General features: G+C 46.5%; 1 protein-coding gene across 3 annotated transcripts in view; it reads right to left on the bottom strand.

Moving 5' to 3' along the window:
- POU2F3 (POU class 2 homeobox 3) overlaps positions 1-21,486 on the bottom strand; it is an 88,986-nt gene that overhangs the window by 8,239 nt on the left and 59,261 nt on the right. For all 3 annotated transcript variants that reach the window (XM_081889957.1, XM_081889955.1, XM_081889956.1), the window contains 7 exons: positions 15,735-15,839; positions 14,588-14,690; positions 9,576-9,658; positions 6,465-6,647; positions 5,146-5,287; positions 4,080-4,216; positions 2,933-3,094 (listed from right to left, as the gene is read on the bottom strand). In XM_081889957.1, coding sequence (XP_081746083.1) covers positions 2,933-3,094; positions 4,080-4,216; positions 5,146-5,287; positions 6,465-6,647; positions 9,576-9,658; positions 14,588-14,690; positions 15,735-15,839 — 915 coding nt within the window. The remainder of the gene's footprint in view (positions 1-2,932; positions 3,095-4,079; positions 4,217-5,145; positions 5,288-6,464; positions 6,648-9,575; positions 9,659-14,587; positions 14,691-15,734; positions 15,840-21,486) is intronic.

Genomic DNA, 21,486 nt, shown 5'->3' with positions numbered 1-21,486 from the left:
CCTGTTCCCCTCAAAGAGCTGCAATTCCCAGAGTGGTTTAACAAGCAATCCCTCTTCACAGGGAACTCTGGGAGATGTAAGTCTGTGATAGAAATGTGATGCTGCTTTAAATGTATAATGCAGGTGGTACTTAGCAGTGCCTCCTTTTTATTTAGCAGGAAGAAACTCCAATGAAAATCCTTGTTATTACATATTTTACATGGCTGTTTATTTGTCCATGTTTTTAAATTTTATATATGGATGTTTTATCATGGCCGATACTTGTAACCCCTAATAAAAGTTTGGCGAAGGTCCTTTCCAACTCAACATTTGCTGCCGGAGATGATAGTTGCTTCCAGATGATCTTTTTAAATTTTTTTTAAATAAAAAAGCATTGATTGTGATTGGTTTGCAGGGAGATGAGATGACACTGCCGATTTCAGGAGCCTTCTGATTTGTTGTAGGGGAGGTTAGAGGATGTTGTGTCCAGGCAAGCATTCTGTCCCACACTGTCTAGTGAATTTCCCCATCCCTTTCCTCAAAGCAAAAAGATTCAGGTAGGTAGTGTTGGTCCGACGAAGTGTATCTGAAGAAGTGTGCATGCACACGAAAGCTTATACCAAGAACAAACTTAGTTGGTCTCTAAGGTGCTACTGGACATTTTTTTTAATATATATATATCTCAAAGCAAAAAGTCTATGGGGGGGGGAGGCAGGGAGCGGTGTATTTGTTGCACAAGAGCTCCCCGTCGACAACGATTGCACAATGTGGATTTGCTGACACAGGAGAGGATCCCACCCGAAAACGGAGACAGCCTGAGAGCACCCTGTGCTGTGCTAGAAGCAGCTGCCTTGCAGGAAGCTGGGTGAATGAGTCATCCTCAGAGGGTGCTCTCCTCTCTGAGTCAGTCCTGGTGAATCAGGGAAAAGGTGCTCTTTCCATTTGCTGGGGGCCTTGTTAATTTGGAGCGATAGCATCTCAGGAAGCTGGCTGACATTCTGGCGACGGAGACTCTCCGTCACAGTTTCAGTTGGATCCCAGCCTTTTTCCACGCAGCATTTCTAACAGAGCTTTTCAGGTGATACCTGTACCCCATTTCAGTAACACTTACAACAATCTTGCAAGGTAGGCCATGGCTGTTATTCCCATACTGCCTCTGTGTGTGTGTGTGTGTTTGGGGAGATGGCAGTTTACTGAGGGCTGCCAAGAAACCTTTGAAGCAAGGCCCTTGTGGCTGACAACTCATCATGAGCCATTATATTGTCCTGGCTCTCCTGCGTTGATCCCCTACGGCAAGCCATTCCTTTAGAAGGAGCTGGCATGCTCTACCCCAGCAACAGCTGCATTCCACTTCAAAGTGTGTTTATACACTAATGCTTTGCCCAGCGTAAGGTGAGGACCACACAGAATCCAGCTCATGCCAACAGCGACAACTCTTTGGCCATTCACACAACCCACTTCCACTTGTTCCTTCATGTAGGTGCATGTGCAATTCAAATTGCTTTCTAAGAAAGACAGAGAGGCAGGCAGCAGCTGCGTGGAGCTATGCACCAGGCACCTGCAAAGCGATTTTCAACAGGGAGAGGTGCTCTGTTGGCCCTGATACACCAGGAGCACATTGTTGGCAACATGGAACATGATGTTCAAAGCACAGTCTTTGTGTGAATGCTTTTCAGCATTCAGACCTCGAATCTATCCAGCTTAGCACTGCCTGTTCTTGCAGGCTCTCCAAGCTGACATTTGCTGCCTGAGGTCTTTGTAACAGGACATGCCAGGGACAATGGGGTGTGGACAGTCCAGCTTCTGTGAGAGAAGGGACAGGTCAGCTTGGTTTATAACAGCTTTCCTCAATCCAGTGTTTTGGAGCAGAGCTCCAAATAAGAAACAGCAAGCTTTGAGTTGGAGCCAACTACGTTCCCCTCAGACTGGACCCAAGTTAGTTAATGACATACCCCCCAACTGTCCCGTTTTAACTGGGACATCACAGAAGCTGAGATTTGGATCCTGGAATGACAGGCAACAGAGCACCTTCTGAAATCGCTTTGACATTGCCAGGGGTGCACCCTTCTGGAAAGCTGTGCTGGCTGTGTAAAAGGGATGCACCAAACTGCCTTGGTGGGTCTTGCAGAGGGGGAGAAGGCAGCCTTGGCCTTGCAGTGGCGGCAGCAGTGAGCTGGCAAAGGTAAGGCGGTGGGTGCCCGGGCATGCTGGTGGGGGGTGCTAGTGGGTCAAGGCAGCCTGGGTGGGTGAGGGGTGGAGGCAGGGGCAGCATGATGGGTGTGTATGTCCTGAATTTGGGACAGAAAATGTTGGAGTATATGTAATGAACCTAAGTTAGTCAGGTCCATTAACTTCAGTGGGCCACTGCCAGTAGGACTAGAACTGGGCACAACAACAATTCCTGGGCACAACGTGTGAGCTCCACCACCTAAATTTGCCCAGGGGTGTCTGTGTATAAGTGGGACGCAGGTGGCACTGTGGTCTAAACCACTGAGCCTCTTGGGCTTGCTGATCAGAAGGTCAGCAGTTTGAATCCCCACAATGTGCTGCTCAGTCCCAGCCCCTGCCAACCTAGCAGTTCGAAAGCACACCAGTGTAAGTAGATAAATAGGTACCACTCCGGCAGGAAGGTAAACAGCGTTTCCGTGCGCTGCTCTGGTTTTGGTGTTCCGTTGAGCCAGAAGCGGCTTAGTCATGCTGGCCACATGACCTGGAAAAACTGTCTGTGGACAAATGCCGGCTCCCTTAGCCTGTGAAGCGAGATGAGTGCCGTAACCCCAGAGTCGTCTGCAACTAGACTTAACTGTCAGGGGTCCTTTACCTTTTTTATCTATGTATAAATTAACACATGCCAATTTGCAAGAAATGTGCACTATGGGCTTCTACCTCGAGTCCTTTAACTATCTAGCAATGCCCACTGGTGGCCAGTCCCCTTTGGCGAAGGAGCTCTTACCAGTCTGGAGTTGTAGAGGGGTGATTTGATAGGGGAGGGCATCGGGCAGCTGATGCGCTTCTCTTTCTGGCGCCGGTTGCAGAACCAAACCCGGACCACTTCCTTCTCCATGGACAACTGTTCTGCAATCATGGAGATCTCCTCTGAGCTAGGCTTGGGGTTCTGAAGAGAAAAAGGCTGAGATAAGCAACACCATCCACAGCGGTAAGGGACGCTTTATTTCTTCCTATATATATAGAAAGGTAAGGCTGTCATCATGCTGCAGCTCACAGGACTGCCTGACAGCCGCAGATCACTGGATGGCTCAACCTGCAGTGATCTGGGGATGTCTGAATCCTCCACTCCCCCAAATTGGCTCAATTTAGTTCAGGACGTGGACCAGTCAAATCTTGCACACAGCCCTAGATCATATAGTGTTGCAAGCACTGAATCTCTGTGTTCTGAGAGACTCTGGGGGCTCCTGCACTTACTTACTCAGGTTTCAGTTTCCTGGGAATGAAGGTCTATGGAGACTGTGGTATCTTTAGGACATATGGATTTATTTACACATGTGGACGACCTGAACATAGGATGAAGGGGCTCACAGCATTTACACTCCATCAGAACTTGTCTTCCTTTTAGGTTTCTAGGGAAGCCGAATGCCACATCTTTGGGCCCAGCCTCTGGGTCTCCAGCTTCCAGCATCAGCAAAAAACTGTCTCTCACACAGCACCCTTTGTTCTCCCTCCTAGGCTGACATGGCATCCAGCAAGGTGAGGTGGGAAAATGCCCACCCATTTGTCTCTATGGCAACAGAGCAACCTCTTTGGACATGCAAATGGAAGTACTTAACTGGCTAGCCAAGACCATTACCTTAACAAAAGGAACTGGTTTGGTGGGTTCAGCAGCCTCCCCTACTAGATTCTGAACCTCACTGTGTACAGGATCACGGGCCTGGAAGGAATCCATGGATGTCATCTAGACTGACACCCTTCCATCCTATAACACTATTTTAGGATGGAGGAAAACCTAGAAGGACCAGTGGGGTGAAGTGATGGAAGACATCCCTTCTTGCTTCTCATCATTTGCCTTGTCAAACCTCCAGCCTTATATACTTCCCCATATTATGCTCGACGGCTAAAAGCAGCAAGTGGATTGTTTCCCTTACGTCTTGGAACCGTTTCTCCAGCGTGGAGCGAATGTTGGTCTCGATGCTGGTGCGTTTCTTTCTCTTGCGGCCAAACATCTCGCTCACAGATGGGTAGGAACTGGGTGTGCTCACGGAAGAGTCCAAAGGGGAAGCTTCTATGGAGCAAGGAGATAGGCAAACCATTTAATTCAAAGCCGATATATTGATGTGTGCAAGGATTATGGCAGAAAACTGGCAATTTGCTTTACTGGCTGATGCTGCCAGGAATTGGAGTCCAAAGCATCTAGTCACAGGTTCCCAAGCTCTGACCTCAGGTCTGTTCCCCCAATTGGGTGGCCTCCAGATATCTTGGACTGCAACTCCCATAAGCACCAGCCACAAGACAAAAGGTTGGGCTGAGCTTCCCACCATGCCCCACAGAGACATGAGTGTGGTGTAGTGGTTAGAGTGTCGGACTAGGACCCGGGAAACCTGGGTTCAAATCTCCACTCAGCCAGGAAGCTCAGTAGGTGACCTTGAGCCAGTCACTGCCTCTCAGCCTAGCCTACCTCACAGGGCTGTTGTGAGGATAAAATAGAGAGGGGGAGAAGTATATACACCACCTGGCACTCTTTGGAGAAAAGGTGGGCTGTATAAAAAATATTTTCAGACACCCCTCTTTCTGTTTTTGTTCTGCTTGACATCCAAACTGAAGCAGAGTTCTGTTGAACTTGAAAGCTGGCGTCTTACTTTGCAATGTTCTGTTTGGATCCTACACTCACTTTATTCTCTCTCAGTCTTGGGAGACTATCACACCCTCTATTGCCCCCTAGTGGGACAATGATGTATGATTCATGAGGGATCCTGTTTCCTTCAGGAAAACAAGCACAGCATCTATTTATACCCTACAATCCTGCCAGAGTTTGAAAATCTGAGAGGGGAGGAGACACAGCTCTCTACCCCTCAACCCATGCTGAAACAGTAAAACTAGCTAGAGCAGGAAATATATATATTTTTCTTTTTTTTCTTTAAGCAAACCTGCGAGAAACGGGAGCTCATTCAAATGCCGGCTTGCAGAAGAAGATGAATTGAAACACCAGCCTACCTGCATCGCTCAGCCACTTCTCCAGCAATGGTTTCAGCTTGCACATATTCTTGAAGCTCAGATTGAGGGCTTCAAAGCGGGAAATGGTGGTTTGGCTGAAGTCATTCCCATAGAGTTTCCCCATGGCCAGCCCCACATCGCCCTGCAGGAGGCAGAAGAGGTCAGGAAAGGGAAAAGGCACCAGAGGGGAATCATAGACTTGTACAGCTGCAAGGGGACCCAAAGCATCATCTAAGTCCAACCCTGGGGCAATCCCTGCAGTCGGGGAGCTCCCTCCTAGCAGAGGTGGGTCTGGCATCTTTGCTAAACAGCTTTCCGCAAATGCTGAAGATGTCCCTCTTTGACACCTGAGATGTGTGTTTTCAGGGCCCTATTCCTGCAATTGTAAACTGTTTTTAATTCTGAACTTTAAGTTGTTGTAAGTTGCCCTGGGACCTGGTGGCAAAGGGCAGGTTAATACATTTAACAAAATGACAACAACCATCTAATCCAGGGATCAGCAAATGTTTTCAGCAGGGCTGGTCCACTGTCCCTCAGACTATATTTTTTTTTTTGGGGGGGGGAATGAATGAATTCCTATGCCCCACAAATAACCCAGAGATGCATTTTAAATAAAAGGGCACATTCTACTCGTGTAAAAACATGCTGATTCCCAGACCGTCCGAGGGTTGGATTTAGAAGGCGATTGGGCCGGATTCAGCCCCCAGGCCTTAGTTTGCCTACCCATGATCTAATCATACCCAACTTAAGAATACTACTACTGATAACACAATGATAAGAAAAAAACAGGATCTTCTTATTGAAACCCACCCCTTCAACATAGAACAGGTTTTGGAGGAGTGGTAGAGAACCAGAAGTTTCTGGATTCCAGCTCCCTTTAGCCCCAGCCAGCATGCCCAATGGCTAGAGATGACAGAAGTTGCAGCCTCAAATCACCTGGAGGGCCACAAGTTCTCCACTTCTGAGTTAAAACACCAGGCATAACCAGCGTTCAAAAAGCCTTGGCAAAGGATTTAACCAGACAGTAAGGATTAAAGTATCAGCGCTCGTTGTTCTTCTATGGCAGGAATGGGTGTTGTTGGACTGTAACTTCCATCAGATCTGGCCAGTGGTCAGGGATGATAGGAGCTCTGGTCCAACCATACCATGAGGGCATTCCACAGTGGGGCACTACCACAAAGGAGGCACTGTCCCTCTCTGCTGCATGAAATACCTTCCCTAGTGAAGGTTCTCAGAGAAGAACATCAGCTGAAGGTCTCAAGACACAGGCAAGGTGGCCTTGAGACAAGCCTTTACAGTTTGAAGGAGACCATCCTCACCTGAGTGAACCCAAGTTTGATTCTCCTCTGTTTGAAAGTCTTGGCAAATTTTTCCAGCTCCTCTAGATCATTGGCTTCATCTGTTGCCACTGAGGACGGCAAGTGTTTGCTCACTTGTAAGTGCTGAGGGACTTCCAGGTGGGGCTCCAACGACGATCCGGGGTGCCCAGGACGTCCCACCGCCTGTTAAAACATACACATTGTCCCGTCATTACTGGGAGAAAAAACCCTACAAAAGCACTCGCCAGGAAAGATGTTTAGAAGGGTCTAAGCTACAGGTCAGATGACACGTTCACAAAACATCAAAGACATCATGGTACGTGCTGCCGGTTTGACTGCACAACCCTGGTAATTCACCGGCCAGAGATAGTGGCCCGAAGGATAGTTGGATGGTTGGGGGGCTACCATTTTGATTCCCTGCATTGTCCCATAGCGCTGCTACACCAGGGGTATTGTGGGGAATTAAAATGGCCGCTCTCCTCAGAGCACTGGGTCAGAAAAAATGAAAACAATGGGGGCTCAGGGCAGATAGTAGTAGCGGTGGTTTCATTTGTCCGATGATGTTGGGGGCAAATGCTGACCCTGAGATTCCTATATTACAGGGGGTGGGACTACATGATTTTCGGGGTCCCTTCCAACTGTACAATTCTATGACTCCACTTCCACCCTCACCCAATTGTGTGTTTTTTTTGTGGGCTGTAGACATTTGCATCCTGCCTCTCAATTAAAGTGTCCAAAGTGGCTGGTACAATACAAATTCTTTGCCAAAGTAACCCCATAGAAAACCATCAATATGAACAACACATTGATCAACACAATAAAATACCCATTGGAAACTAAGGCCTCACTATACGCTATACATTTAAAGTAGAATCCTATCACTTTAAACAGCCATGGCTTTCCCCAAAGAATTCTGGGAAATGTGGTTTGTTAAAGATGCTGGGAATTGTGGCTCTGTAATCTACAGTCCCCAGGATTCTTTGAGGGAATCCATGTGCTTTAAATGTGTGTCAAATGCGCTTTAAATGTATAGTATGGGTGTGACGTGAGAGCTAATCAAGACACATCCAGAATAATCAGAGGGTATTACCTTCCCTGTTGGGACTATACCAGTTCAGATTGATGGTTGGGTGGTGGTGGTAGGGAATCCTACAAATGTGGGGAAAACATTTCTAGTAGTTACAAATCTAGCATGCAAGGACGATAAATGCTCTTGCCCTGATGTGCTAGTTTCCTCCACAAAGGAAGTCATATACAAGGGGGAAGACTCAATTATACGATCCTCCAACCGGCTGTGAGCAGGGATTTTCTTATCCTACATTCATTGCAACAATGACTAATCAAATTTAGTTGTTTTCATTCCTAATTACACTCGGTATGGCCTAGAGGGCTGATTGGGCTGATCCAGCAAGATTGCTCGTATAATTTAGGATGAGCAGAAACCCACACATCTGAAGATGACATAAGAGGCCTGGGTGTTATGGAGACAGTTTCCTCTCATCCATCATTCTAGGTGTCTCCTGGTGGTAGAGGGAGTGTCCCAGGATCAGACACTATGGGACTGGATGCTTTCTGTTGGCGGAGGTTGATAGGCCTTTCCAAATCCTGCTTCCTCTTCAGTTTTCAGGCACTTTGCTTGTGATTTTGCCTCCCTCTTTTCATTAGAAGTTTTAAAGCATAAGAACATAAGAAGAGTCTGTTGGATGAGGCCAGTGGCATCTAGTCTAGCATTCCTGTTCTCAGAGGGGCCGACCAGATGCCTGTGGGAAAACCGTAACCTTTCCTCATAGGCAGAGGCTGGTTGGCTACCTATCAGGGATCCTATCATAGTGGCTTTTCTGCTTTGGCCAGGAGGATGGATGAGATGATTTCAGAGGCCTCTTCCAGCTCTAGGATTCTATGCATGCTGCCTTTAGGCTGAGTAGCCCAGGGGTGACCAAACTATGTTCCACAGCCCTAAGCTTTGTGGAACATTTCAGTAAACAGCCACAGGGAGCTCTCATCATCCCAAGGAATAGCAGAAAAGAGAACTTGCTCAGATTAATCCAAATTTGACTGTGGGTAGGAAAGAGTCCTTTCCACCCTCCTCCCCTCCTTTGTATCGGACTTGGCTCAATGTGAGCACAACTGCGGAGTCAAATTCCCACGGTGCTTCCCAATGGAATATTTCCATCTAGTTCCAAATTCAGTTCTCCAGAAAGTTTAGTGTTAAGACTGTGGCCACAAGACAAGGGGGATTTCTCATATATATTGAAAATTCAGCCATTTATTTGAACACTTTGGGATTGTCCAGAGATAATTCTGCACCAGATTTCAAGGAGTGCTCCTACTGAGCTTTGCAGTTCCTAGGCTAGATACTGAATTAGAGCTGAAATGAATTCATTTGCAAAACGGCACATCAGTTTCTCTTTAGGCACTGAAAGTTCATCAAACATTCCCCAAATGCTCAAATATTTGCTGAATGCTTGAAATCTGCTATTCAATCAATCAATCAATCAATCAATCAATCAAAGTTTATTGTTCTACCCAAAGGTCATTACAAACCCCACAGCAAAAGTACCAATAGAACAATACAGATCATACAGATCTGTTATTTGATATCATATGTTTGATTTTCAATTCTTTAAACTTGATTTGTCAGGATCTGATAGTTGACATGCAATGGGATATAGTATTTCACCATATCTTACAGTAGGCAGTGGAATTTAGAAGCGGACATCCACTGGGCTCTAGTATGTGACAATATGTGTAGCTGTTGTGCAACAGTTTTCATATTTGGCAATGTGGCTAATGATGTTGACAGCCAGCAGATGATGGGGTTGTACATTTTATGTCTGGCAAAGTGACCCGCAACCCCCAAAGCAGCTGAATTTTAAGATCTGATGGCACATTCCAAATTTCAGTTTCTATGTTGGATGTTTTGAATATCTGAGAATACTGGCTTCGGCTCAACAGTGAATTCAGCTCAATTAACCGAACCAAATTAATCCAATCAAAATATATTCCTGCATTGGGGGGGGGGGGAGTTGGACTAGATGATTCTCATGGTCCCTTCCAACTCTACAACTCTATGATTTCTATGAGCTAAACACCCTGCCAAGCGGCCGTTACCTGAGAGGTCAAGCTGTGTCCATGTTGGGGAAGGAGGATCCCACTTTGCTGCTGAGGAAAGGAGAGGAGATTTGGTTGCAGAGCTGGAAGAGAAAGGGGGGGAAAGTGTGAGAAACTTTGTCTCTGCCTAACAATTTTCAGGATGGAAGGAAGAAGCAGGCCCGGTCCACTGAGGACAAAGGGTGAGGAACAGGGCTGGATCATAGCTGTCAAGCGTCCCTTATTTGGCAGGACACTCCCTTATTCCAGCGCCATGTCCCGCTGCTGTCCCTTATTGATGATGTCTCTTAAATAAGCTACTGAAGGTAATGGGGCCCTTTCTATGTCCAGCTTCCTTTGTCAACAAAAAATTGTTGCTGTTTTTTTGTGTTGAATATATGCTATATGGTAATTTATGGACCTAATAGGTATCTAAAGCCATTCGCACGCAACAAAATATGTATTTTATAAAAGTAATTGTTGAGCCCTTATTTTGGCTGCTGATCCCTTATTTTCGAGGCTGCTGGTCCCTTATTTTCAAATCTGTAAGTTGACAGCTATGGGCTGGATTTAGGTCTGATGAGGCCCTAAGCTACTGAAGGTAATGGGGATCTTTATATGTCCAGCTGTCCTTTGTCAACAACAATTGTCACTGTTTTTTGTGTTGAATATATGCTATATGGTAATTCATAATAGGTATCTAAAGCCATTTGCACATAACAAATAGGAGCCTACACAACACAAGACACTGTTGCTGTATGTAGGTTTTCTTTTATTTGTTTTTTATCTTATATTTTGGAAATGTACATCCAGGTGTTTTTTTCCTTTAATTTTTTTGGGGCCCCCCAAGAGAGTGGGGCCCTAAGCTATAGCTTGTTTAGCTTATATGTAAGTCTGGCACTGGTGAGGAGTCTGCCTTGAGCAGCGGAAGCCCTAGAAGCGGTGCCTGCCTCACCTCCACTATTTGTCTGCGGCCTCTGCTGCTGGCCCTGTTAAACGAGATCTCACAAGACTTTGGTGAGATCTTACAAGATCTCGCTGGAAGTTGGCGCGGCTGCTGGCGCTTTGTGGGCACCAGTGGGCAATGCAGGTAAGGGTGGTGTGGTGCCAGTGGCGAGTGAAATGGGGAGTGCCACCCCTGAGAATAAGGATGGGAAGAGCTTTGGCTCATGGTTAGAGCATCTGCTTTGCACGCAGATTCCCTGCCATCTCCAGGTTGGACTGGGAATCTTGGAAACCTGGGGAGAAGTATGGATTTGAGTGTGGATTTCTCCTAAATATACCCACTTTTGTATGCAGTTTTCCCCAATATAAGGCATTTTCTAAGGCTATTGTTACCAATATACTGTATTTTTCGCTCTATAAGACGCACCAGACCACAAGACGCACCTAGTTTTTGGAGGAGGAAAACAAGAAAAAAAAAATATTCTGAATCTCAGAACCCAGAACAGCAAGAGGGATTGCTGCACAGTGAAAGCAGTGATACCTCTTGCTGTTCTGGCTTCTGGGATAGCTGCGCAGCCTGCATTCGCTCCATAAGACGCACACACATTTCCCCTTACTTTTTAGGAGGGAAAAAGTGAGTCTTATAGAGCAAAAAATATGGTACATTTCAATGAACACAGTACCCCAGTATATGCGTTTTTGTTCATATTATGCAGCTGGAGAAGTGCACTGCAAAGTCCGGAGGACAGCAAAATTCGAAGGATGCTTGTGTTTCCATTTGTGTATTGCTTCAGAAAGTGCACTTTAGCGCAGTCTGCTTATAAAGGCAAAGAGAATCAAACTTCTCCTCCATACATACCTTCAGATGATGCTGAACTATAACTCCCACTAGCCCTGACCATTGGGCCTTGCTGGCTCAGGCTGATGGGAGCTGTAGTCTAGCAACACTTAGGAGGGCTCCACTTTGTCTATCCTTGCCTTTGAGTGCTCAGAGCACCTTGCAGACATCCTGTTGTAATCCTTACAACAACACAGGAAGGCAAGCCAGCTCAGCAGTATAATTCCCATTTTGCAGACGCGTGGCTGAGGCTGTGAAATAGGAGCTTGCCTAAGGCCACCTAGGGATAATATAACCTTTCCAAAATGAGAGCGTCTTCCACAATATGGTGCAATGTCACCAGAAATGAGATGCACATGAGATTAATGACATGCCCTCAAACAGACAAATTGGCAGCTGCCCTTCTTTCTTAGCATGGATTTCCAAACTGGGCCTTAACGCCACTAGACAGGATGACATCTTAGCACCAGGGAGAAGACAGGCTGTGGGTGTTGGAGGAAAAATAAAAGGAAGACGTTGTGGCAGATTTTCAACTGCGGCGTGAGCCTGGTTTCTCCCCACTCTGCAATTTGCATAACAGACATACACACCAAGAAATGAAATCTTGCTTTCGGTAGTGGCTGGGGCCCATTGGAGCTGGTAGGGTGGAAAGCAGGGAGGCAACCAGTAGGTGGCACCAGAGGCAGTGACTAATTCCAGTATCCTCCCTGCAGAGTTGCAGAGTTATACATGGGCAACATGGAGATTAAGCAGGAGGGAGAGGAAGCTGGCAGGCAGAGCAAATGGTGGCTGGTTGGAGATGGGCTGAGGTTAGTGGGGCCCTGCCCCATTCCCTCTAAAGGAGCAGTCTCTGCTACTTCAGCCATCACTTGTCCTTCCCCTTCGTCCAATATTTAAGCCAGGCTGTTGCCCTTTGAACAACAGGTGTAGTCAATATTTTTGCGTCCAAGGGTAGCTGCAGCATGCAGGCGCATGCATCAGAACATAAGAAGAGCCAGTGGCCCCCTGGGAGCAGTATCCTGTTCTTGCAGTGGCCAGCCAGGTGCTTGTGCGAAACCCGCAAGCGAGATTCAAGCACAAGAGCCCTCTCCCCTCCCCTGGTGGTTTCCGGCAACTGGTATTTTGGAAGAATTGCTGCCTCAATATGTGAATGAATTTCATGGCTGTCGTGGCTGGTAGCCATTGATAGCCCTCTTCTCTGTGAATTGGTCCAATCCTCATCGAAAACCATCCAGTGGTGACCATCACTGCCATCATCCACAAGCTGACTCTGTGAGGTATAACTATCTGCATTCACAGGACTCCCACCTTAGAAAACTTGTGCTGAATAGCTGAAGGAGGTTACTGGCTCCCCATCCACCCAAATATTCAATTCTCTTTGTCTTTTTGTCACCGCTTGGTATGTTCTTGTGAGGCCACCTCCAGAACTGTGGAGTAGCTGGCCACATTGTAAAAGGTACAATAGGTTTCTTTTTTTACCCATTCTCCTTAGATCACATTGGATGCAATTCTTTTGGTTCCCCTGTGCATATGGAAAGGCAGATGAAAGAAAGCTCGTCTCCACTCGCTGCACAATATTTGGTGCGGACATGGGCTGGTGGCAGTCTTTAGCAAAAGCTGAGGAACGAGCTCCTGTCAGAGAGGAAGGTGGTGGACTCTCCTTCATTGGAGGTTTCTCAACAGAGGTTGGGTGGTCATCTGACAAGATTTTTTTAGCAGCAAGTCCTACATTGCAATTGCAAAGTGTTGGTGCTAACCTTTAAAGCTCTAAACGGTCTCAGCCCTGTATATCTGAAGAAGTGGCTTCACTCCCATCATCCAGCCCAGACACTGAGGTCCAGCTCTGAGGGCCTTCTGGTGGTTCCCTCACTGAGGGACATGAAGTTACAAGTAACTAGGCAGAGGGCCTTTTCGATAGTGGCGCCCGCCCTGTGGAACAACCTCCCTTCAGATGTCAAACAGTTAAACAACTATTTGAAGGCTCCCCTGGTCAGGGAAGTTTTTAATGGTTGATGTTTTATTGTGTTTTTAATATTTTGTTGGGAGCTGCCCAGAGTGGCTGGGGCAGCCCAGTCAGATGGGCAGCATATAAATAAAATAGAAATAATAATAATACAGTGGTACTTTGGGTTACATATGCTCCAGATTACAAACTCTGCTAACCCAGAAACAGTACCTCGGGTTAAGAACTTTGCTTCAGGATGAGAACAGAAATCGTGCTCCGGTGGCTCGGCGGCAGTGGGAGGTCCCATTAGCTAAAGTGGTGCTTCAGGTTAAGAACAGTTTCAGGTTAAGAACGGACCTCCAGAACGAATTAAGTACGTAACCAGAGGTACCACAGTAGTAGTAGTAGTAGTAGTAGTAGTAGTAGTAGTAGTAGTAGTAATAATAATAATAATAATAATAATAGTTGCAGTGGCTTGGCCTAGATGACCTTTGGTGTTCCATTCAACTCTACATTTCTGTGATTTTAGGAAGAAGTGCAACTGATAGGAGAGCAGAGAAACTAAATCAGAGGTGTGTGAGATAGTCATGTCTTAAGGGGTGTGAGGAAATGGAGCCAGGTTGGTTTTGGGTGCAGGTTGCTGAGTTCACCCATTGCTGAAAGTAGCCACTGAGGCGAGGGAGTGCTCCACTTATGTTACTGAGAACTGAGTCACTGCAGGAGTTTATCACTGTAACCCTCCTAATTTCCTGCTCCCAGTCACTGGCTGCGTAATCCCAGCTCTTTGCAGCTGTTTAACTACTTCAGCGGAATCATTGCTTCACCCTTTTACTCCCGTGTGTCTCCGGAGTAGCAGAAAGGAAAACAAAGACCTGTCAGATCCCACAGGGTAGGGGTTGGCCATTGTTTCATCTGCGACTAGGCACCTTGCAAATTAGAGACACGCATGCAAATGTAATTAAAAGACGCACGCCACTGCAAGTGGGTCTTGCAGAACCCTACCAGACGGCGCTGGCGGAGACGTTTTAATGCCTTTGCAACATCCAGGGAGATAGGATCTAAATGAGGCAGACAAAAATTAGCCAAATGGCTTTGCCTGCTGCGGGATGGCAGGTCATAGGCCTAAAGGATGGGGAGAACTTCAGTTCATTCAACGGCAGTGGCGGCAGGGAGAGCTTGCGTACAAATAAAGATCTGTCTCTTACTTTCTTTCATTTACTTATTTCATGCAATATATGTGCCACTCGATTGTAAAAAACAAAACAGAAACAAAAAAGCAGTTTACTAAAAACACTAAAACCTTACCTTGTTGTCCTGCTGGGCCCTGAGAAAGCAGGAAAAGGGGAACGGATTGCATGTGGCCTGGAACCTGCACGAGCTGTTGTAACGTGTGAAGAGAACTCATATCCTGGAGGAAAATAAGAGCCAAAGTCGCAGTCAGTGGGACCTTTTCACCCAGTTCTGCATATGCTCCATTGCCCACCCCTCTCCATGTACTTCGCTACCATGGTTGCTCTCCCCTCTTTGCTTTCCCCCAAAATATACAACTGTCCAAGCATGTGCAAATATATCACCCGGTTTCTCATTGGTTGATGACTCTGCACTTGAGGGCCAAAGCCCACAATCTGTGGCTAGACTGAAACCAAAGACTTCAGGTGTTTTGAATGCTCCCCCTTCCCACAAATGCAGAACAACCTCTTGGAGATTTAAAATGATCAGGAGAAGGGTAGACTCATCAGAATGTAAAAAGACCCTCTCACAGGGTCCAGACAGGAACTCTGCCTCTGGGACGTTCACAAACAGGGCTTGAAAGCAATAGCTCTCTTCTTTCTCTGCTGTCTCCAGCAACTGCTATTAGAGATACCTTGCCCCTGAACATGGAGGTTCCACCGAGGCACCATGATAACAGCTGTTGACAGATCTCCCCTTCTCTATGACTTTGCTTAATTCCTTTTTGAAGCCATCTGAGCTGGTGGCTGTCACCACATCTTGTGGCACTGAGTTCCTCAGATTAATTACACACACGGAGAAGAAGCACTTCCCTTTGTCTGTCCTGAATCTCCAGCCATTCAGTTTTATCGGATAACCTTGGGTTCAGGAGTCAGAGAACCTTCTCTGCATCCACTTTCTCTACACCATGCCTCTAACCATGACCCCCCTCACTCCGGTTACCTTTCTTAACCCTAAACTAAAAGCCCTAAATGTTGTAGCCTTTCTTTTTAATAGGACCATGTGGCCAGTATTGTTTATAGTTGATTTATCCACAACCTGCAGCTCCACAAGGTCACAGATGGTCACCCATCCAAGCACTGACCAGACCTCGACCTGCTTAGCTTCAGCACTGGTGGTGCATCAAATGCCTTAAGGCCACACCCCATACAGGAATTCTTCGCTGGGTCTACAACTGCTTTTGATCAACACTTGTCCGTGTGAATCACCGAAAGTTTCTTACCCCAGCAATTTGCCCTCCAGGCATCATCGAGGGCCCTTGTACCAGGTGGCTCGATCTGGAGGGAATGGCGGTTTGCAAAGAGTCACCGAGGTCTTCCGTCTTAATCTGTGTGAAAGAGTAAAAGACAGCATTGTTGCAAAACCCTCGCCAAGATCACAAAGCTGGCAGGAGAAGAGGGAAGGCAGGTTTGGGGTGCAGAATTCAAGGAGTCTGTACCCCTCGTGGCTTCAGTTGACTTGCCGTAGAATTTATTTATTAGTTATAAAAAATATTTACATACCACTATCTTTTTTTAAAAAAAAAATCGGAATGGTTCACCACTAAGGATTATGGAAAGGTGCATGCATCCTTAACTGTCTGCGCAAAACTACTGGAATAGAAAAGTTTTCAGCAGATGTTTAAGACTTGGCACAGAAGCCACCTGCCGAATTTCTAGTGGCAGAGCATTCCACAGGATTGGGCTGATGACACAAAAGGCTCAGTTTCTTGTAGTCAAAGGAGCCTCCCCAACACATCAGTTGTAACCCTGCTTGAGGTCCCCAGAATGTCAAGCACCAACTTCTGTACGCAAAGGATGGAAACATTTCTGGGAGATCAATGAAGGAATTTGTCTGCTCCAACAACCACATTGACATTGAGATAATGTTTTGAAGATTATCTAAATTTGTATACTGTCCTGTACCCATAGATCTCAGGGCTGAAGGCCTGGTTAAACAGAAACATTTTCACCTGGTGCCTAAAGATATGTACTTCAAGTGTCAGGTAAGCCCCCCTGGGGAGTTGTTGTTGTTTAGTCATTTAGTTGTGTCCGACTCTTCGTGACCCCATGGACCAGAGCATGCCAGGCACTCCTGTATTCCACTGCCTCCCGCAGTTTGGTTAGACTCATGTTTGTAGCTTCGAGAACACTATCCAACCATCTCGTCCTCTGTCGTCCCCTTCTCCTTGTGCCCTCCATCTTTCCCAACATCAGGGTCTTTTCCAGGGAGTCTTCTCTTCTCATAAGGTGGCCAAAGTATTGGAGCCTCAGCTTCAGGATCTGTCCTTCCAGTGAGCACTCAGGGCTGATTTCCTTAAGAATGGATAGGTTTGATCTTCTTGCAGTCCATGGGACTCTCAAGAGTCTCCTCCAGCACCATAATTCAAAAGCATCAATTCTTTGGCGATCAGCCTTCTTTATGGTGCAGCTCTCACTTCCATACATCACTACTGGGAAAACCATAGTTTTAACTATACAGACCTTTGTTGGCAAGGTGATGTCTCTGCTTTTGAAGATGCTGTCTAGGGAGAGCATTCCACAAACGGGGAGCCACCACAGAAAAGGCTTCTTCTCGTTTTGCCACCCTCTTGATCTCTGGTGGAGGAGGCACATGAAGAAGTGCCTCCGATGACAATCACAGGGTCTAGGTCAGTTCATACAGGAGGTCCTGAGACATTTAAGGCTGTATAGGTCAAAACCTGGGGACGCGGGTGGCGCTGTGGGTTAAAGCCTCAGCGCCTAGGGCTTGCCGATCGAAAGGTCGGCGGTTCGAATCCCTGCGGTGGGGTGCGCTCCCGTTGTTCGGTCCCAGCGCCTGCCAACCTAGCAGTTCGAAAGCACCTCCGGGTGCAAGTAGATAAATAGGGACCGCTTACCAGCGGGAAGGTAAACGGCGTTTCCATGTGCAGCTCTGGCTCGCCAGAGCAGCGATGTCACGCTGGCCACGTGACCCGGAAGTGTCTTCGGACAGCGCTGGCCCCTGGCCTCTTGAGTGAGATGGGCGCACAACCCCAGAGTCTGGCAAGACTGGCCCGTACGGGCAGGGGTACCTTTACCTTTACCTAGGTCAAAACCAGCATTTTGAATTGGGTTTGTAAACTAATTAGCAGCCCGTGCAGTCGAGCCAGGAATGGTGTACTATGCCCTGGTCACCGAATTCTGCACCAGCTGAAGTTTCTGAACAGTCTTCAGAGGCAGCCCTTTGTATAGCATGTTGCAGCAATCTAACCTAGAGGCTACCAGAGCATAGATGACATAAATTAGGCTATCCCTATCCAGATAGGGGGCATATGGGCCACCAGCCGAAGCTGATGGAAGACACTCCATATCACCAACGCCACCTAAGTCTCAAGAAGCAGCAAAGGGTCCAGAAAGCCCAAAGCTATGTACCTGCTCCTTCAGAGGTATTCTAACCCCATCAAGAACAGGGAACCACCCACTAGCAGTGCCTCAACCTTATTTGGATTGAGCTTCCATTTGTTGACTCTTACCCAGTCCATTACTAAGACAAGAACATGGCCCAGCACATCCACCCCCACATTTGTAAAGGAGAAGTAGAGCTGTGCGTCATCAGCATATTGCTGGCAACATACCCCAAAATTTCAGATAACCCCACTCAATGGTTTCATGTAGATGTTAAGCAGCACAGAGGTTAAAACTGAACTCTGAGGAACCCCATGTTGAAGGCTCCGCAGGGCCAAAGAGCACTCCCCAAGCGGAAAGGCAGTTTGAGGACCCTGTGTGAGAGGAAGGTAAGGGGAGAGCTCAGTGGGTGAGAAGAGAAGGGTGAGCCCAGGTGAGAGCTGGGAGGGAACACCTTTCTCTGTAGGGGATGAAAGTTAACATATAGTGGAGAGAGAAAATTTTGTGGTTTCTTCTTCTGTCTCTTCTTTCTTTAGTTTCTTTTCTTTATCTCTTGTAGATGAGTTTGTTGTTTTTATTGTATTGTGACTATATGTATGTGTGTGTGTGTGTGTGTGTATATATATATATATATATATTTGCTTTCGTAGATTTTCACGGGTACAGGAATGCAGGTTTTGGTGTCCTCGGGTGTCTTCCCGTGTAAAAGTTGGGGTGTCTAGGCGACGTTTCGACGAGGTCTCACTCGTCATCTTCAGGCTGGTGCTTTCGGCTTCTTGTTACTGGAACAGAGCAGGATCTCAGTGTTTGAGTTCCTATAAATACTGTTGAGGGGGTGTGGTGTATAGCCTCCAATGTTCTGGGCAGAGAGGAAGTTCCCAGGCTAGTGTGCCTTTTCTTCTTTTGTTCCTTAATTACTTGAGGGATATCTTGAGTGATTTCTTGAGTGATATCCTGAGTACCACTTAGGTGGGTCATTAGGTGTGGATTAGTTGCTAAAGTCTTTGTGTCTTGACCTCTTGAACTTTGTGAAGAGTTTTTCTGAGAAGATGGCTGTACTGCACTTAGTTGTGCTCTGGCTTGGCTTCGTGTATAGGGGCGAGCTGTGGTTTTGTGGCCTGTGTCAGCCAGATCTGTGTAGGGATTGCAGGGGGGTGCAGCATCCGGAGGTGCCACCATGGTTTGGCTACTGGATGGTGTCTGTAATTTATCTGTGGAGAGGGTCTGGGTTTGGGTCTGGTGTGGTTGATTGGTGATGGCGTTCTGTGTGCCTCTGGATCTGGTGTCAGTTTTTGTGGGGAGGGCTAATTTCCAGATGTCTGGCAAGTGGGATGTGTCGTCACGCTTGTTCATGTTGTGAGGGTGTTTCTCTATCTCGATGGCTTCCATGATTATTCTCTTGTGGTGATGTTCCATGTTAAAGAGCAATTTGGAATCTGCAAAATTAATTTCGTGTCCTGTTTCTTTCATGTGTTGGAAAAGAGAGGAAGTTTTTTCTTCTTTTTTGACGGCATTCTTGTGTTCTGCGATACGTGCATTTATTCGTCTGTTTGTTTGTCCAATGTACGTGGCTGGGCAGACTTTGCAGGGTATTTCATAGACCCCTTGGTTTTCCAACTGGATTTTATCCTTGGGGTTTCTGAGGATATTGGCTATTTTTTGGTTGGTGCAAAAGGCTGTTTTGATATTGTGTTTATGGAGGATTTTGCTAATTTTATCTGTAGTGCCCTTGATATAAGAAAACAATGGCATGGCCCTCCTTCCTTATATCAAGGGCACTACAGATAAAATTAGCAAAATCCTCCATAAACACAATATCAAAACAGCCTTTTGCACCAACCAAAAAATAGCCAATATCCTCAGAAACCCCAAGGATAAAATCCAGTTGGAAAACCAAGGGGTCTATGAAATACCCTGCAAAGTCTGCCCAGCCACGTACATTGGACAAACAAACAGACGAATAAATGCACGTATCGCAGAACACAAGAATGCCGTCAAAAAAGAAGAAAAAACTTCCTCTCTTTTCCAACACATGAAAGAAACAGGACACGAAATTAATTTTGCAGATTCCAAATTGCTCTTTAACATGGAACATCACCACAAGAGAATAATCATGGAAGCCATCGAGATAGAGAAACACCCTCACAACATGAACAAGCGTGACGACACATCCCGCTTGCCAGACATCTGGAAATTAGCCCTCCCCACAAAAACTGACACCAGATCCAGAGGCACACAGAACGCCATCACCAATCAACCACACCAGACCCAAACCCAGACCCTCTCCACAGATAAATTACAGACACCATCCAGTAGCCAAACCATGGTGGCACCTCCGGATGCTGCACCCCCCTGCAATCCCTACACAGATCTGGCTGACACAGGCCACAAAACCACAGCTCGCCCCTATACACGAAGCCAAGCCAGAGCACAACTAAGTGCAGTACAGCCATCTTCTCAGAAAAACTCTTCACAAAGTTCAAGAGGTCAAGACACAAAGACTTTAGCAACTAATCCACACCTAATGACCCACCTAAGTGGTACTCAGGATATCACTCAAGAAATCACTCAAGATATCCCTCAAGTAATTAAGGAACAAAAGAAGAAAAGGCACACTAGCCTGGGAACTTCCTCTCTGCCCAGAACATTGGAGGCTATACACCACACCCCCTCAACAGTATTTATAGGAACTCAAACACTGAGATCCTGCTCTGTTCCAGTAACAAGAAGCCGAAAGCACCAGCCTGAAGATGACGAGTGAGACCTCGTCGAAACGTCGCCTAGACACCCCAACTTTTACACGGGAAGACACCCGAGGACACCAAAACCTGCATATATATATATATATATATATATATATATATATATATATATTCATATTGTATTGTAAAACCTTTATTGGCATCACATACAACATCCAAAACAAATCAATACAGAATTACCACTTCCCCAGTGGCACAAAACATTTGCTAAAAGAAAGGAGGCAGAGCAGTCTATCGTCACATCTCTTGGTCTTCAGGGAGATCAGATGTCTGCAGTGTATTTCGACGACAAAAAACCAAATAGAGATATTTAGCCACTAACTTGGTGAGCTCCTGATCATTCCGCAGTAATAGAAAATGTATGACCTCTGACTCTGGTTTCCATATGGAAAAAGAGGAGCACTCCCCAGGCATCACCCTCTGGAAATGACCATCGAAGTAGGACCAGAACCATTGCAAAGAGATGCCACCCACCCCTATCTCAGACAGCCACTCCAGAAGGATACCATGGTCAATGGCATCAAAAGACACTGAGAAAGTAGATAGCGAAAGAAAAAAGCACATTATGGCAAGGGAAGCTGACACCATAATTGGAACACAAGGACCTAAGAGGAGTCTTCTGGATCAGGCCAATGACCCATCTAGTCCAGCATCCTTTTCTCACAGCGGCCACCTTTTCCTTTGCGGGAAACCCAAAAGCAGCACCTGTGCACAAGATCCCTCTCCCCTCCTTTGGCTTTCAGCAACTGGTTTTGAGAAGCATTTCCCCCTCGATATGTGGAGGAAAAGCACAGCCACCCTGACTAGCAGCCATAGATAGACCTTTCCTCCATGATTTTGTCCAGTCTACTATTAAAATCATCCAAGT

The sequence above is a fragment of the Podarcis melisellensis genome (assembly GCF_964234715.1).
Source record: "Podarcis melisellensis genome assembly, chromosome: 15".
Lineage (NCBI taxonomy): Eukaryota > Metazoa > Chordata > Lepidosauria > Squamata > Lacertidae > Podarcis > Podarcis melisellensis.
The sequence above is the reverse complement of the archived record's forward strand: the minus strand, read 5'-3'. Positions and strand labels throughout refer to the sequence as shown.